Here is a 19004-nt window from a genome sequence, read left to right as displayed (position 1 = left end):
ACATCAAAGACTGACACAAAGGGTAGCCCTTTGCCATTAGTAGATGAAAATGTTTTTCTTGAGTGACCTCAAAGTGACCCTATAATATATAGAAATTACTGTCTGCATGAGCCTGGATTTGAATTACATAATTCCCAAGACTGCCATTAGCTAATAAGTCTAGATAACCGCCAAACACAGCATTGTGATATGATATTTCTCACTGTGTACCCAGCATTCTTATAAAGTAACCAGAATTTTCTTTGTGTAAAGGGACAATAAGTGGGAGTTAAAACTTTAGCAGAAGTTTAAAATGCAGCTAAGTTGTTTGACAGTATATACCAGCTCCACGTGATTCCCAACAGGCTTTGCTTCAGGAGAAAGCCATGAACTAGGATTCTAAAATCCATAGATCTCATTGTGCTCTAATGAATCCATTCAGTACACAGTAGAAGCTGAGCATTTTCTTCTCCTAATTTTAACTGTTCTGATAGAATATTGGCATGCCTATCTACTATATCTGTAGCCAGTTACCTTTCAGAAATGAGAAGAAAAAGAAGACTACCCCACTTACATCACCACCTGACCCCCACCCCAAAGAGGCTCTCTACATCCAGTTTACTAGTTCCAAGTACAAAAACTTCAGGAACTTGGAAACCTGCTTAAGCTGCCTTAAACGGATACTAGATTGCAATCTCCCAGTTAAGATTAACATCTTCAAGGAGGAAGTAAGTTCTGACTTAGAGGTCAAATAGAAAATATTTACAAAAAGGATAGGTGTGAGTATAAAATGCAGCTGTCATGGGTTGATAGCCAGGTGGAAACCAGCCCGGAAACAGATTATCCTGGCGAGGTGGGAAAAGAATACAGAGAGAGAGATGGGGAGAAGACAATTTCCTCAGTGATGGAAGCAGAAGTAGTCCATCATCGAAGCACAACTCTAGGGTTTATGTCAGCACTAAACATTCAATGTTCATGAAAATCAAAACGTCAACCTGACCCCAACCCTCGTTAACATTTGACCATGAAATTCCCGCACCTAAATGCAGTTGTTCAAAATGTTTTTAATACTTATTTTGTTGGTCTCCATATCCTCAGGTCATGTGCTCATGCTAACACAAATTCATTTATCATTTCTCCATTTTCACAGTTTAACTGTGATTTTCAGTGAGTTTTTCCACTGCTGTTGTAAGAATTCATGTCATTTTAAACTACATAAAAAAAAATAAAATAAAAAAAAAATAGGACAGTTTCATAGCGCCAAGTAAAAAAATAAATAAATAAATAAATAAATAAACTACAGAAGCCCCAAACAACTCACTTTCATAAAATAACAACTCAATTCTGTAGCACTACCTTAAAGACACGCTGCCAACTCACCTCATCATTTTTTGCTGCAAAGACCTTTAGAACTTGATTTCCCATAAAGAATTTTCTCTGGACCTACAAAAGCAAGAGAGGAAAAAAAAATTGGTTTTGAGCCAAAATAAGTAACATATATAACCATAATGCCACACATTACTAAAAAATTCTATTCAAAATGTTCTTACTGAAAAACACCCAAAGATACTAGAAACAAATTATTACTTGAGGTTCAATTCAATTTAATATAACAAATATCTGAGCACATGTGTCCAACATTGTCTGGGTACTATAAACACAACAGAGAACAGGATATAGTATTGTCCTTGTGGTGCTTAGATAAATATGAAATCAAAGGCAGTGCTGTATCATGGTCTGGGGTTATATAGTGCTACAACACATAAGAAGGGCACCAAGCTCGGTCATGAGGGGTCAGGGGATAGGTCTTTTCTGCCTGTCTGTACTTAGGCAGACCCACTTTTCAATAGGTCAGTTTCTACAAACTGGTCTGAATGAGAGTTCTGCTTTACTGAGAAGACTCATAAGCATTGCCATAATAATCATAAGTTTTAAGTTTATAATCTTCCCAAAGTGAATAATTTTATTTCTGAGAAAAGTATATTTAGTGGAACTTGTTAGAGAATTGTTTGGGACTCTCAACTTCCAAAAAGTAGTTATTCTCACCATTAAAAATCCTACAGACTTTAAGTAAATACTGCCAATTTTCTGCATATGAGTCTTGAAGATGTATATAAAAGTTTGGGCATATCATGAAAAACATTCTCCCCAGCCTCACTGAATTACTCTAACACTGACGTATGCAGGGAATATATGCTCCAGCAATATAAAGAAGTTCAAACCCAGAATACTGGGTAATATTTATTTTCATTACAATGAAATTCTCATTGAGTTTTTCTAGAACCAATAAAAATCTCTTCATCCCTATAGAGCTTAGATAAAACACATATAAAAAATATAATTTATAATTATTAATTATGTTTCATCTGTTTGGCTGTCTATTGCAAGAACATTTAATCTAAGATTTCTGAGACTCTTCTAACAACTTTTTTTAGGATAGTACATGGTATCTGATGGTGAATGACTACATGTCTCATTGTGTCTTTTTTGAGTATCTTTGCATTGGTGTCTAAAAAACATATAACCTACGGACAAGTTTAACATCTTAGAGCTCTACATTAGTCATTAAGAAGAAAGGTCATGACTGACATAAATCAATGATATTCTAAGATTTAATGGTCATTCAAAACCCAGACAGACCTTTAATCCTAAAATACTCCATTTTACATAACAGCTCAGAGAATGCAATACAATAGCAAAGAACTGGATGCTGTTTCTTTAAGGCTACTACGAGCTAGAATGGCCAGCAGAGCTAAGAAGTGACTTAATTGAATCTGTTCTTCAGACTTATGTTAAGACTTCTCTATATCTCAGTTTTTCTCCTCAAAAATCAAAGATGGAAACACTAATCTCCAGACTACTTTTAGAAAAGCTAAAAGTGAAGTAAATATATATTGTAAATGACTAATCATTTCAAGTAACAGCTAGCTCAGTTATTTCGTTCACAATTGTACCTGAGAAGATCTACAAAATCCCAAAACAGAGAAGCACTTCCCCTCCGATTTATATTTCATTTGTTCCTCATCCACTTTAGAGAAAGGAACTATATCACTTCCATAGCGGAACCCTAGAGAACAAGAGAAGAGCATCTGTTAAGCATATGGGGCCTCATTTTCTACAAGCTGAAATTAGCTCTATGCATACATTAACAATACATGCACACTCTAGAGCAAGCTCCGTCTTCTACTCCACTCCCTGCAATCGAATTACTGGCCCTTGTGATCAATGAAGAAAAAGCAGCAGCAGATACACAAAACACATATACAATATAGAGATGATTAAAATCTAATTACATTTTTAAAGTAGCATCTTCTGTAATCTAGTTACCTTGATGATTATCCAGCCTAGAAGAAAAAATGTAGCAAATGCAATGTACTAGTTATTCCCCAAAGAGAAACCATGGTTGACTAAAGTACAGCATGATTTGTAAACATAATAACAAGAACACATTTATTCGGAAACTTGGAGACCCATAGAGAAAAACGCCCATAGGAAATTTTCAGAACAAAATGTTCTCCAAAATGCATGCTGGAGATATACAAATGCCTAACAGAAGAAGCTAAAATTTTCCTGTTTAGAAACATTCAATTGATAAGTTGTATGTTTTTCTACATTTAAATTTATTTTATTTCTGGGATTTGATTGTAAATTTTTTTCTTTTTAATTACTTAGGATATTTATATAAACATGGGCTCTTGGCTCCTTAAAAAGAAAAAAACCCACAAAATTCTAACCCTGTTCCATGTCCTCTACTTTATGGCAGATCATCTCCTTCCAATACAGAATATCTTATATATTTAGTGGAAAAAAGAAGTATCAAAATCCAAGGATTCTAGTCTTTGGTAAAAGCAAAGGAAAAAAGCATCTTTACTCCAAGAAACAAAAAATTTGTATGTTTGCAAGTAGATGTTATGATTCAGTTTTTATTTATTCCAGTTAGTCTGTTAATACCACATATTTAATTTTTTTAAAAAACCTTATTTGTGCTCTATATATGTCTTTTTCAAAAAGCTGGTGATGAAAACAGAAATTCCAACAAAAAATTAACAGGCAATGTATGGCACATGATTAAGAATGGTATCTAAACCAAATGTTTTTCCTCATTTTTTTCTGTCAGCAGTCATTTTCTTACTTGAATTTTTAATAGTAACTTGGAAGTTCTAATTTAAACTGTTTTCTGAAAATACCAACATTATTTTTCACAGATCTAGAAAAAATAATTCTACACTTTATATGGAACCAGAGATGACCCCATATAGCAAAAGCAACCTTAAGCAAAAAGAACAAATTGGGAGGTATCAATTTACCAGACTTCAAGCTACACTGTAAGGCTACAGTAATTAAAACAGCATGGTACCGGCACAAGAACAGAGGCATAGACCAATGGAACAGAACCGAGAACCCAAATATCAAACCATCCTCATATAGCCATCTAATCTTTGACAAAGCAGACAAAAACATACACTGGGGAAAAGAATCCTTATTCGATAAATGGTACTGGGAAAATTGGATAGCCACATGTAGAAGACTGAAACAGGATCTATATCTCTCACCTCTCACAAAAATCAACTCACAGTGGGTAACAGACTTAAATCTAAGGCATTAAACTGTAAGAATTTTAGAAGAAAATGTTGGGAAAACTCTTATAGACATTGACCTAGGGAAAGAATTTATGAAGAAGACCCCAAAGGCAATCACAGCAACAAAAGAAAACATAAATCGGACCCGATCAAATTAAAAAGCTTCTGCACAGCCAAGGAAATTATCACAAGAGCAAACAGACAACCTACAGAATGGGAGAAAATATTTGCATTCTACACATCTGATAAATGGCTGATAACTAGAATCTATATGGAACTCAGGAAAATCAGCAAGAAAAAATCAAACCCCATTAAAAAGTGGGCAAAGGGTCCACTTTTTATGTTTTCTTTTGTTGCTATGATTGCCTTTGGAATCTTTGGGAAAGAATTCATGAAGAAGACCCCCAAAGCAATCACCGCAGCAACAAAAATAAATAAATGGGATCTGATCAAACTAAAAAGCTTCTGCTCACCCAAAGAAACTATCATTAGAGCAAATAGACAACCTACAGAATGGGAGAAAATATCTGCTATCTACACTTCCACTAAAAGTCTGATAACATGAATCTATCTAGAACTCAAAAGACTTAACAAGAAAAAATCAAACAATCCCATCAAGAAATGGGCAACGGAAATGAACAGAAACTTTTCCAAAGAAGAGAGAATAATGGCCAGCAAACATATAAAAAAATGCTCAACATCTCTAATCATCAGAGAAATGCAAATCAAAACCACGATGAGGTATCATCTAACCCCAGTGAGATTGGCCCGTATCAAGAAATCCCAAAACAACAGATGCTGGCGAGGATGTGGAGAGATAGGAACACTCTTACACTGCTGGTGGGACTGCAAATTAGTGCAACCTTTGTGAAAAAGAATTTAGAGATATCTCAAACAGCTAAAAATAGAAATACCATTCGACCCAGAAATAGCATTATTAGGAATCTACCCAAAAGAACATAAGACATTCTATTATAAAGACATCTGCACCCAAATGTTTATGGCAGCACAATTCATTATTGCAAGGACGTGGAAACAACCCAAGTGCTCATCAATTCATGACTGGATTATTAAAATTTGGTATATGTTTACAATGGAATGTTACTCAATTCTAAGAAACAACAGCAAGCTAGCACCACTTATCCTAGATTAAGCTTAAGCCCATTATCCAAAGTGAGGTGACACAAGATCAGAAAAATGGGCTCCACATGTACTCGTCGTCACATTGGTACTGACCAATTATCAATATGGTGCTCAAAGGGTGGTGGTGTTCACAAGAGATTCGGGGGGTGCGAGGATAGACCCACATTTGCGGGATGTGGTGAACAGTGTGGAGGGGAAGGGCATACCTCTAATCTTTGCTAGGTAAAGGCAAGGTTATAAAATCTAAACAAAATGTTAAAAAAAAAACATTTATGTGGTGTCGGGTGGCAGGGGAGGGGATGAGTTTATATATATACATTATAAATGCAATGTGCATTGTTGGGGGGATGGACACGCTTGAAGCTCTGACTCAAGTGAGGAGGGAAGGCAATAGCAATGTAGGTAACCTTAACATTTGTACCCCCATACTATGCTGAAAAAAAAAAGGAAAAGAAAAAAAAAAGTGGGCAAAGGACATTAACAGAAACTTTTCAAAAGAAGACAGACTAATGGCCAACAAACATATCAAAAAATGCTTGACATCTCTAATCATCAGGGAAATGCAAATCAAAACCCCAATGAGATATCACTTAACTCCAGTGAGAATGGCTTTTACCAAAAAGTTCCAAAATAATAAATGTTGGCATGTATGCAGAGAGATAGAAACACTCCTACACTGCAGGTAGGACTGCAAACTAGTACAACCTCTGTGTAAAGTTGAAGATACCTCAAAAAGCTAAAAGTAGAACTACCATTTGATCCAGAAATCCCATTACTGGGCATCTACCCAAAGAAAAAAAAGACATTCTATAAAACAGACATCTCCACTTGGATGTTTATAGCAGCACAATTCACAATTACAAAGATATGGAAACAACCCAAGTGCCTGTAAATACATGAGTGGATTAATAAAATGCGGTATATATGTATACCATGGAGTTCTACTCAGCCACAAAAAACAATGGTGATCTAGCACCTCTTGTATTATCCTGGATATAGCTGGAGCCCACTCTACTAAGTGAAGTATCACAAGAATGGAAAAACAAGCACCACATGTACTCACCATCAAATTGGTATTAACTGATCAACACGTGCACACATAGTAGTAACATTCATCGGGTGTCAGACAGGTAGGAGGGGAAGGAGGGGATGGGTATGTTCACACCTAATGGTACGGTGCACACTGTCTGGGGGATGGACAATCTTGTAGCTCTGACTCAGGCAGGGCAAAGGCAATATATGTAACCTAAATATCGGTACCCCTGTAATATGCTGAAATTAAAAAAAAATTGAAAAATTGAAAAAAACCTGTTTTCTCGTTGATGTACTTAAAAGGCAAATAACTCTAACTTTTGTACATGACAAAAGATACAGAATAGACTATACCATATAACCATATTCCTTCACCCACATGTTCCTCTGTGTAAGAAAGAGAACTCTACGTATTAGAGGATGGAGAGTGGAGGACAGGCAAAGAAAAGTATGTTGGCAACTGCAAAATGGTAAAGGAAAAAAGATGCACTTCTATACTCTTCTAACAAGCAATTTTTAACTATTCCCTCTCCATTGCCCCACCAATAAATTTTCTTTTTGCCTAAGATAATCAGAACTGTTTTCTTTTCTAACAACAAAAAGAAGTGGCACCCTCACCTCTAGACCCTTCTCCTTTCAATCCATCCTACAACCAGGTGTCATATTAATCTTCCTAAAACACAGTCCCTTTCAAAATTATGTGTAAAATCTTAGCCTATCATCCAAAGCCCTCATGTGTCAGTCTGAATTCAGAAGAGGACATAGACACTCAGACTCTGATTCAAGTCCTGCTAGCTTGAGCAGTGTGACTCCGAATATTTTAATGAATGTCTTTCAGACTCAGTTCCCTTATGTAAAATGGAAATAACAAGAATGCCTGTTTTACTAGGTTGTTGTTGATGATTAAAAGAGAAAGTGTAGGCCGGGCGCGGTGGCTCACGCCTGTAATCCTAGCTCTCTGGGAGGCCGAGGCGGGCGGATTGCTCAAGGTCACGAGTTCAAAACCAGCCTGAGCAAGAGCGAGACCCCGTCTCTACTATAAATAGAAAGAAATTAATTGGTCAACTGATATGTATATAAAAAAATTAGCCGGGCATGGTGGCGCATGCCTGTAGTCCCAGCTACTCGGGAGGCTGAGGCAGAAGGATCTCTCGAGCCCAGGAGTTTGAGGTTGCTGTGAGCTAGGCTGACGCCACGGCACTCACTCTAGCCTAGACAACAAAGCGAGACTCTGTCTCAAAAAAAAAAAAAAAAAAAAAAAAAAAGCGAAAGTGTAGGCTATTAGATATTAATACTATCTTTGAGTACTAACCTGCACATGCCCAATACACCAACCCAACTGAACTACTTAATGTCTCTGAGAAGGCCCTCTACTTTCTAGGTCTTGTGGCTTTACTCACACTATTCTTCCTACTATGAGCCAGTTATAATACTAGAATTTATAATTAACCAATGATGGAGCCTTGATTCTAACTCACGTGTGATTTCAAAATTCATATTCTATGCTACTCGATTGAATTTAAAAATTAGAAGAAATTGTAGGGTATTAATTATACTCTACACATAATCCATCAGGAGAAAGGAATCATAACTACCACCATCTTTAAGTTGCCATCCCCCTCAACCCATGCAAATATACACAATGAGATACAGTGCTACAGATGAAAGGAATTTTTTTCAAGGCTTGCAAATCAAAATTATACTGGGTGATAAATTTATGTAGGACTCTAGTTTCTATCTCATTTGATATCTTATAATTTTAGCTCTTAAACATTCAGATATCCTCACCTAGTTTCTAAGTTATCTGAATAAAGATGCCATCTAGACACACTATTCATGCCAAATGGGCATAATATGTACTCTAAAGAGTATATATTAAAGAGTAATGTACTCTTTAGAGTACAACTCTAAAGATTCTATTGAATACAATAATGTAATATAACAAATAATTTTTCTTAACCCCTAAATTAGCTTAAGATAGCATGATTGGTAGGATATAAAACCTGAAATTGGCACTTAAAATAATCACCGTGGAAGGAAAAAATAAAGTACAGTAAACAAAAAAACTTGTTTCAGCCATATTAATATAAGTATTACCCTAGCTAGTGAGTTTTAAACTTTAAAATAAAGACAAGTAGTAAGTCCTATCACTTAAGACATTTAAAACTCAGAGATGGAATTCCCGAGAGCACTCCTGGGAACCATCCTGCCTAAGACCCAACAGATGAGACACCTGGTGTCTCATTATTCCCTCAAATAATTACATCTCTATAACTCAGAGAAATATCTCTAAATTAATAATAATATAAATCCTAGCTTGCCCCTTTTATAGCCCCTTGAAGAAAATCTCTTAGGCAAAAGTGAAAACTCTTACTGGCATACCTTGAATAGTATCCTCTTTAGGAACTTCAGTTTCATCATCATCATTTAAGCAATAAACTGTTTCTTTTTTTATATCTTCTTTTTTTAAGGTTCTTGCATCCACAACTGTCCAAGTCTTTTTAACTTTCTCTTGTAGCATCTTATATTACAAAAAATAAATAAAGGGAAAACATAAAAAGCTAAGATGCTAATTGACAGAAGATGAAAACCCAATATACTCTCTGGTTCACAAACAGAAATCCAGAACAATTACTCTAGCTACATTGTTTTGTTTGCTCTTTCCTATTGTGAAAATCTTATTAATAGTTTATTTCACAATAGGATATACTGGATAACTCTCTCTACATTTCACTCCCCCCTCCAAAGTAATCCACAAATAAATTATGTTGATATTTATACATACAACTTTCTGTACAAAACCTCAGACTAATAAAAGGAGGCCTATTTTAGCACAGTTTTCCAGTATAAAAGAAAGGACAAGCAATATATCAATAGTCAAAAATCAACAAAGAAATTTGAAAAGGAGACAGAATAAAGAAGAAAAGGAAGTGACTGTATTCTCATTCCTAGGAATACTATCAATGGAAAGAAAGAGAAAGAGGAGGGAATCAAACTCTATTACAGATAGCTCTTTAAACGTCCTCTCCTGGCATGCCTTTTACATAAAAAGCTAAACAGAGATTAAATGAACAAGGAAGCAACTAGAAAAGCAGTAATTATGGTTCTGAATATCCCACACATGAATTGTCAGTTCCTTATATAAGCCTATTTATCTGCCTGGTAACATTACTTTTAAAAATGTGTACCTACCACTTACCGATTTATAGGCCACTATCCTTATAGACAAATTGGAACCTATGGTCAGCTGGCAGGGCCAGGGCATGGAATACCTCCCAATTTTCTTGAAGACACACAGTTGCTTCAGACTTTCACTTAATAAAGAAAAATATAAAATGAAAACAACAATTGTAAAATGTTAACTTGTGCTTGATGATGCTTTTAGTTTTCTAGAATGAGAAGTGAGCTGTTGTTGATTATAAAAACAGGAATAGCAGGGGACGGCAGGAAAGTGACAACCACAAGTTGGGACAGAGCCAGAATACAAGTAAGTTGGCTTAGGAGGAAATAGAAGCTGAATCACTTCACTGACAAGTAGAAACAAACATCTCTATCTTCTCCTACTCAATCTTTTCTTTCAACTCCACCAGTATTCTTAACATTTTTTCAGGACCAAGGGCACCTTTGAGGATATGATAAAAGCACACTCACAAATGAAGTCTGCGCACAATATAAAGGTTCACCAACTCCCTGAAAACCATGAACCTAAGGATAAGAACCCCTGCTCTAGGATATTAAAGGTTGGGCACCATCCTATAATATCACTGCTCACAACTCTGCAGTTCATTAGTTAATTCCAATTCTCTTAGGTAAAAGACATAATATGTTTTTACATATACACAATAGAGTTAAATAAAGACTTTCCAGGGGATAAAGGAATTTAGTAGTCCATATTTAGTCTTAAGGTAAAGCAGATACTCTACGTTTCTTAGTGGTGGGTAAAGCTGGAGGGAGTTGAGGGGCACAAACACAATGTAGAGTGCTGCTGGCTCAGTTAAACAAAAGGGAAGATCAATTCTATTTTTATGTGGCACCTAATCAAACACAACAGAAAAGATTTTTAAGGCCGGGCGCTGTGGCTCACGCCTGTAATCCTAGCTCTTGGGAGGCCGAGGCGGGCGGATTGCTCGAGGTCAGGAGTTCAAAACCAGCCTGAGCAAGAGCAAGACCCCGTCTCTACTATAAACAGAAAGAAATTAATTGGCCAACTGATATATATATAAAAAAAAATTAGCCGGGCATAGTGGCGCATGCCTGTAGTCCCAGCTACCCGGGAGGCTGAGGCAGAAGGATCACTCGAGCCCAGGAGTTTGAGGTTGCTGTGAGCTAGGCTGACGCCACGGCACTCACTCTAGCCTGGGCAACAAAGTGAGACTCTGTCTCAAAAAAAAAAAAAAAAAAAAAAAAAAAAACAGAAAAGATTTTTAGAGACAGGTAGAATCTGTGGTATTCACCAAAATAAGGAAAAAGGAATAAGTGATTAAATGCACTTAAAGCATATGGTCCTGACTTCAGGGTGGAACTCCTGGGTAGAAATGAAAAACAGATCTAAATAGAGGTAAAGAGAATTCTCTTAACATTATCCACAGAGTTATAAACAGAGAGGTCTTAAGAGACTCGAATTTTCAGAAATAATTTACAATGAATAGTAGATATTTTACCAGACACCCGCTTCCAAAGCTATGGTAATACTCGGCTTTAGACTTGTTGGAGAATGAATAGGACTCAACTAGATCTAACCTATCTCATAGGACATTACTAGTTCAAGTACGAGTCAGGTCTAAAACCATCACAAGGTTTGGATTCTGTCCCAGACCGGTGTCTAATATGATATATAAGATCTTAGAACAAATGGATCAGTTCCACAAAAGAGCTGATTCACCCAAGCAGAAGTCAAGTTGTCTTCCTAAGATCTTCTACATGAAAATAAGCCTAGTCCAGTGCTGTCTAGTACAACTTTCTATGATGATGGAAATGTTCTATTTCTAACAATGCTGACCCACTAGGCATTGAAAGGTGGCTAATATGACTAAGGGACTGAATTTTAAAATTTATTTAATTTTAATTAACTTGAATTTAAATATCCATATGTGGCTAATGGCCACTGTGTTAGATGGCAAAGGTCTGGTCCACACCCTTATGGCAGACCTAAAGATCAAAGTAGCTTTAAGTTGCTAGGACAACGCATAGGTAGTAATTTATCTGCTTGCTATGCTAATAGAAAAAAAACCTTGTAATTTGTATGGACCTATAATTTTTCTTTATGATATGTGGTTAATATGTTATTTTAAGACATGCATTCTCAAATTTAAAAGAGAAAAAACTTAGAAACACACATTTGCACATATTATGACAAGAATACATATTATGTCAGGAAACTTCACAAGGATTCTTCATTGATTTCTTTGCCAACCTCTTAGGAAATAACAATTCCATTTCCAAAATTTCCATTTTCCTCTCATTTTCAAGGATGTTAGCATAATAGAATGTATTGTTTGTCAATTATAGCTCACCAGAAATATTTAAAAATTGTGGCTGTGAAAAAAATTAGAGTAGATATATACTGCAGCTCCTTAAAAAAAAGTCTAGTTGTTGAATCTTTGAGAACTTTGCCTAAACAGCCTGTATTTTGTGTTTTGACTGATAAACTGGAATTAATTCATCAACACCAAGCAGTATTATCCCTGAGAATTTCAACCCTCACAAGTAATACTGCTTGATAAAAGTATTCTATTGCCACTTTTGCCAAATCGGGCCCCTGAAACACAAAGTATTCTAGATGCTATTGATTGCTCTCAGCTTCTCTGCTCAAAATAAATGTATGTCCATTCCAACCAAGAATAAGACAGATAAAGAAGCTGGTCTCTCCTAGCTTCCTAATCTCTAACTAGATGGTTGAAAACAGCAATCTGCTTTATTATTATACAGTACTTCAAGGATTTCATTTTTCTTAAGTCATTTTGTCTTTACATAACCCATATGAAATAAGTAGGCTATGAATTCTTCCCATTTTATGTTTTTGTGAGTTTTTTTCCACCAGATTAAACCATTTTGTGACCAAAAGTTAAAGAAAAAAATCACTATACTATAGTATGCGGCTTTCTAAAACCTAAATCAGAGGATAAGAGGATACTCACTCAGACCTGAGACCACTTTTTATAATTAAGAATATTTTTTGCAGGAGGTTGAGGCAGGAGAATGACTTGATGCCAGGAGTTCAGGGCTACAGTGCACAATGATCATGCCATTGCACTCCAGCCTGGGCAACAAAGCTAGACCCTGCTTCAAAAAAAGAAATGGAATGTTTTTTGTAGATGTATGAAAAGGAAGGGCCCAAGAAATGTGCCCCAACCTTGGCATAAAGAAGAAATCTACTACTTTACCCTTTACAATCTGACTTGTTAAATCTCTCATGGTATCCATCTATTTCCAAACTTCAGTGACACAAGCCCTGGAAATAAATGAGAAACCATGTGCCAACCATACAAAATTTAAAAAAGGGGATTAAGAGTAGGTATACCATTTCTTTAATAAAACTCAGAATATTTATTAAAGAAATGACTGCTAATTCAAGAGTGGCCCAGAAAAAGAAAAGTACATTAGGGAGACCTCTGATCAAGAGAGAAATTTATATGGGTATGAATGAAAGTTCTTATCAATGTTTTCACTTCTTACCTGAAGGAATAAATTTCATCCAGCCCATCTTCACCTTCTAAAGACATCATCACCTTTTTCACCATCCGAATACCTTCTTTTTGCTGCTCAGTAATTCCTTTTTGAGGCAAGGAGGGTCGATGGTGGTCCAAGGGCAAGTTACCTTCTCCTCTGTCCCCAGTTCCATCTTCCTTGGCAATCGGGAAAGGCAAGCTATCAGGTGAAGATCAGCAGTAATTAAAAAGAGGAGTTCTGAAGCCAAATAATAAAATCAGTTCCAATCCTATGACTGTCACTCACTAGCTATGAGAAAATAGGCATGTTGGTCTATCTCACCAAGCTTTAAATTTCTCATTTGTCAAATGACTTACCTACCTTAGCCAATATTCTTTCAGTTTCAAGTGACTGACAGCTCACTGATTTGAAAAGGGGAAAATTTATTGGCTGACATAACCAAATAATTGAAAGGGCAGGGTTGCACAAGGCCTTAGCAAGATTAGATCCAGGGTCTCAACTGCCACTAGGATTATCTGACTCTCTCACTCTCTCTACGTGTTTTACCTTCATTTGCCTTTATGCTGCCTTCACTCTCTCAGACTGGCCTCTTCCACATTGCCTCTGCACATATTCTAGCTCTGCTATTGTCTGAATGTGTCCCCCAGAATTCATATGCTGAAACTTAATCACCAATGTGACAGCATTAAGAAGTGCGGCCTTTAGGAGGTGATAGTCATGAGGGTGGAGAGTTCATGAATGGAGTTAGTGATCTTATAAAAGAGGTTGAAGGGAGCGCCTGCCCTTTTGCCATATTTGCCCTTCCAGCATGTCAGGACACAATGTTGACCCTTTTGTCATGTGAGGATGAGGATGCAGCAACAAGGCACCATCTTAGAAGCAGAGATCCCTCACCAGATACTGAATCTGCTGGCACTGTGATCTTGGATTTCTCAGACTCCAAAACTGGGAGAAATCAATTTTTTTTTTATAAATTTCCGTAAGTGGATGGTTATTTTTAAGGTGCTTTCTCTATCATTTTATTTGCTATACTTAAAACAGAGCTTTCTGTTTAAATCTTTCTGTGTATGCTTAGCATGACAGATTTGCATGCCCTGTATTACCTATTAGATAAAAATCTTCCAGAGAGCAAAGTATGGTACATAGCGTTTGCATCAGGTTATTGCTGTTTCCATAGTATCAATCAGGAAGGGACAAATGACAAAGAAATGAAGGTCAGGAAGTTACCCTGGAAAAAGAAGTTATGATAACAGTTCTTTCTACCATATATCAGTTCAGAAATAAGTTTTCTCAGTGGCTACTAGAAGAAACTAAAAACTATGTCCAAGAAACAAGCCTGCTCAGAAAACAGTGCTTCTTTGAGCTGCTGGTATTTCTTTAGTCCAACTAGAACAATCGATCATACACAGAATACACTAAACAATAAAACCATAAACTCTACTGTGTATGCTGGAGGAAGAAAGCGTATTACTCAAGAAAAAATATAAGTCAAATAAAAACATGGAAGGGCTATGTTCCCTCTTCTTTAAGCTTTTCTGTACTGCTCACACAAAAAAAGAGTAGCTCTTTCAAATGACATTGACAGAGGTGCACTATGCTTCAACCATGTAGAGGCATCCTGAGATTATGAACAGGGAACAGAAGCTGAGCTGGGCTTCTGAAGTACTTAGAAAACCTCAATTCTGTTAAGAAGTGTCACTTAAAAAGCACTTAATTTCTCTGAAGTACCATCTCAACAAGTACCAGTTAGATGGGTTATTCTGAACTATTTTCCTATAGTCCTACCGAAAGGAGATGTCCCTTGGTGGCCTTAAGAGATACATGCATGCGAGAGAGGTTCTTAATTCCCCATGGCAGGCATTTTAAAAAGCCAAAGGCACACCACTCTGAGCTAGAGGATTCTTGGTATAGCTCTCACTTTGATAAATGAACATCCCCAGGAGATTAATAATTCAATATCCTATACCATCACTCTGCTTTCACCAAAAATAGAACAAGAAAAAATAGGTTTCAAATGCAGCAGGAAGGATTAGTGTAGTGAAAAGAATTTGTTAGGGATATAAGATAGAAAAAGTAAATGCTGGAAGGGAAATTCAAGTGTTTTGTGAGAGGAGGAATTCTCTCCCTAACAAATTGTGAAATATACATTTTTTCCCTCTAAATTTGTTACCCCATCTCTAAAAACACATAAGCAAATTACATTTTATATATGTGTCTGCATCTTTTGTTCTGAAAAAAGTAAAATATAAACATTTTATGTTTAAAATGATTCCTGCCTACCCTAAAACATCTACTGTTTGTAGGACACAGTTCTCTAGCACGGTTTTGTTTTGCTTTTCTTGTTGTTTTTGAAATAGGGTCTCACTCTGTTGCCCAGGCATGAGGGCAGTGTGTGATCATAGCTTGCTACAACCTTAAACTCCTGGGTCAAGTGATCCTCCTGCCTCACCCTCTTGAGTAGCTGGGACTACAGGGCGTACACCACCATGCCCAGCTAATTTTTCTTATTTTTGTAGAGATGGATCTTGCTATGTTCCTCTCCTGACCTCAAGTAATCCCCCTGCTTTGGCCTCCCAAAGTGCTGAGATTACAGGCGTGAACCACTGCACCTGACCTCTAGCGTTGTTGAAGAAAAGAAACCATTAATCCAGTAGTTGTTTGGATAAAGTCTTCTATGTAGGAAGGAGATAAACTGAATATCCTCAAAAGATTCGCTATACTTGATCTTAGCCAAAAGGCCAAGAAGCAGTAAAAAAATTCTTCTAACTCCTCAATTCTTTGGGTCCAAGAATAGTGAACAAACAATGATCTGCTATTGAGATCAATTTTCTCTGCATCACTGTGACTTTCATCTCTTTGTCACCAAAACTTAGAACAGTTCCTAGAATACAGAGAGTAATCAGTGAGTATTTGTGGAGTTGTTAGTCATCTGACAGAGTCCAACTCAGAGCAGAAAGAGAAGACTTCATGAACCAAGCCCTCTGTAAAGGAGTCCCACTTACTGCACTAGGAGATCACAGAATTTGTCTACATATGTTATTCTTAGGATCTTACAAGAATTGCAAGGAGATGCCAGATTTCTTCAAGTTATGAATTATAATATCCAGTTGATCTTTGCTGAATGGGCTGCTGAGGTCAGTGAATACTTCAATATGCCTCCTCTCAAATTTCTTCCCTCTAAAAGAAAGAGTTATCACATTAAGAAATCATTCTCCTGAATTATTTTCTATAAATTCAAATATATTTTGTCACTGAGTGGAGAGAGGCTAACAAATGAATCTAGAGACAGTTAATAAACATGATTACATCCTAGAAGTATATGTATTGCTGATAGTTAAATTCTTATTAAACACGTTATCAACCCTGGTATACCTTATACTTTGAATATCTTGGGCTAAATTTCTTAGCATTATAGAAATATTATGTCCCTGAATTCCTAACTCTAACTCAGCTCAAAGATGTGGTCACAGTGATTAAAAAAGATCCCTTCCAGTCTCCACAAAGAAGAATGTAAACAAGGAAGTCTCTCAGTGTACTACAACTTTAGAGTACACTTAGTTGATACTCACTTTTCAAACACCTTGTTCTGATTCCATGAACAGCACTAGTGGTAGAATTTTGCAGAGCAGTTACAAAGATTGAGAAATGATATTATAAATTTAGGCCTGGGATTTTAGCACATATATTTTTCCTAACAGACAAAGGGTGGGGGGTGTAGTCAAAGACACACATTTTTAAGGCACAGTGATTTAACAATGAATTAGGAAGTTGGCTTGAGTCACTATGCATTTAATATCAACTACATATGAGTCATATCACTTAGCATTTTTAAAAATTCCTGGTAATTGGTTTAAGTCAAATAGGAAAGGAACTGAAATAAGCCAAAAATTTAGTTCTCCCAGAAAAATTCTTACCAAGTATTGCCCTTGCTCTTCTAAAACTTTAAAAAACAGAAGAGGTTGGACTGAACCATTGAATTCTATCAAATGTTTCTTTAGCCACATTAACAGGCTGCTTGATTTAATGAAGCACACAGGACACTGATACATCAACCCACACAATTTTTGGAGAAAGGTTCACATCCAACTCTTCAGTTGAGACACTTACACAGTTTCACGTTGAATCACATCCATGCACACAATTAGTGCATCCAGGACTCAGCTAGTTAAGGGCAGAGATATAACCAAACAGTCCCTTCTTCCCATGAACACGTAACTTTTTTCCAGCAAAGTCCACAGTGATGGAAATTGTTGAAAATGGACTATGTGATGACTTAAGTACTTGCCCAAGTGCCCTTCTTCCACAGTTTATTTCATTAACATAAATTCATGTTTGCTGTATATCAAAAAATACATCCTGACACAAGTAAAAAAAAAAGAAAATAAACAAGAGGCAATCTAACACATTTCATTCATTCAACCAAAAATTACGATGATATTTAACAGTATCTAGAACCCATTTCTGGTGATTATAGTCCATTCTTAAATATGAAGTGAGTCATAATGCAGCATTTGCAAGTCACTTCCAGCACAGCAGCACCTCCCAGTGATCAAGGACAGCACTCTTAATTGCTTAGAAAAATAACAAGAGAAACCCCTTAAACTTAGGGCACCCGTGGAAGAAATTGGAAATCTCACAGTTTGAATATCAATCTGATTTCTGGCATAAAACATCCTCTATCCAGAAAAGGGTAGAGAATGCTAATGCCCATACTCTCCTAAAAATATCTTTTCTCTGCCTCCTCTAACCAGCACCACCTCTGCATATAGTCAATACACATATATGCTTCCTAGTATCTTCCTCTTTTTGTGCCTCCCAACCTCTCAATGCCACTTATGCAGAGAAGAGACATGTGATGAAAGTGCCTGGAGCTCAGGCACCAAACCTGATTAATTTCTCATTAAATCCTAATACATATCACCTGCCCATCTTCAGAGCAAAATACACCCACATACTCAGAGATGAGACTCTGGGCATGTCTCACCAAACTGGAGAGATTAAAGGAATCTGTGATTCCCAGATTAAAGGAAATTTCTTAAAAGTCTTCTCTGGCTAAAAAAGGATACAATCAGCTTGTTGAGAACCTGGTTGGATTTTGCTTTCGATGTCCTCCAGCAAATCAAAATCTGGCAGCATCAGGTGTCTGTGCACTGTGATGTTCTGATACTGATCACCGGCAGCAAGGGCATTGTCAGTGCCATCTGTACCAAACAGGACTAAAGCAATCTCATCCTTGCTCTCAGCAAACACCTAGAGAAGAACATCAGAAGGCTGAAACCTATATTAGAACAACCTGAAAGCAATAAAATACTTAATCTTGAGGAAACAGGACAATCATACTATCCTATAGCAGGTCCCTGGGGCTATAGAATATTGGGTTGGACGAAACACAGGACTTATGATGGACAGTAAAAATTCCTAGGTTCTAAGCAGACATTTCATTGACTATAATTCCCACCCTTCATTTCAGCACAAGTTGGGGTAAGGAAACAAGAGGGTAATATGAATAACTGCTTTTGATGACTTCCAGCCAAATCAGACTCTAATTCTCAATGATAACTAACTATAGGTAATTTGAAAAATTTTAGTCTTTCTGGAATG

General features: G+C 36.6%; 1 protein-coding gene across 1 annotated transcript in view; it reads right to left on the bottom strand.

The window, feature by feature from the left end:
• Window positions 1-19004, bottom strand: part of XRCC5 (X-ray repair cross complementing 5) — an 89522-nt gene that overhangs the window by 64455 nt on the left and 6063 nt on the right. The window contains exons 3-10 of the mRNA XM_076005923.1: window positions 18470-18653; window positions 17511-17559; window positions 16458-16580; window positions 13410-13601; window positions 9934-10048; window positions 9117-9255; window positions 2934-3046; window positions 1360-1422 (exon numbers count right to left, since the gene is read on the bottom strand). Of these exons, the coding sequence (XP_075862038.1) occupies window positions 1360-1422; window positions 2934-3046; window positions 9117-9255; window positions 9934-10048; window positions 13410-13601; window positions 16458-16580; window positions 17511-17559; window positions 18470-18653 (978 nt within the window). The remainder of the gene's footprint in view (window positions 1-1359; window positions 1423-2933; window positions 3047-9116; window positions 9256-9933; window positions 10049-13409; window positions 13602-16457; window positions 16581-17510; window positions 17560-18469; window positions 18654-19004) is intronic.

The sequence above is a fragment of the Microcebus murinus genome, chromosome 8 (assembly GCF_040939455.1).
Source record: "Microcebus murinus isolate Inina chromosome 8, M.murinus_Inina_mat1.0, whole genome shotgun sequence".
Lineage (NCBI taxonomy): Eukaryota > Metazoa > Chordata > Mammalia > Primates > Cheirogaleidae > Microcebus > Microcebus murinus.
The sequence above is the reverse complement of the archived record's forward strand: the minus strand, read 5'-3'. Positions and strand labels throughout refer to the sequence as shown.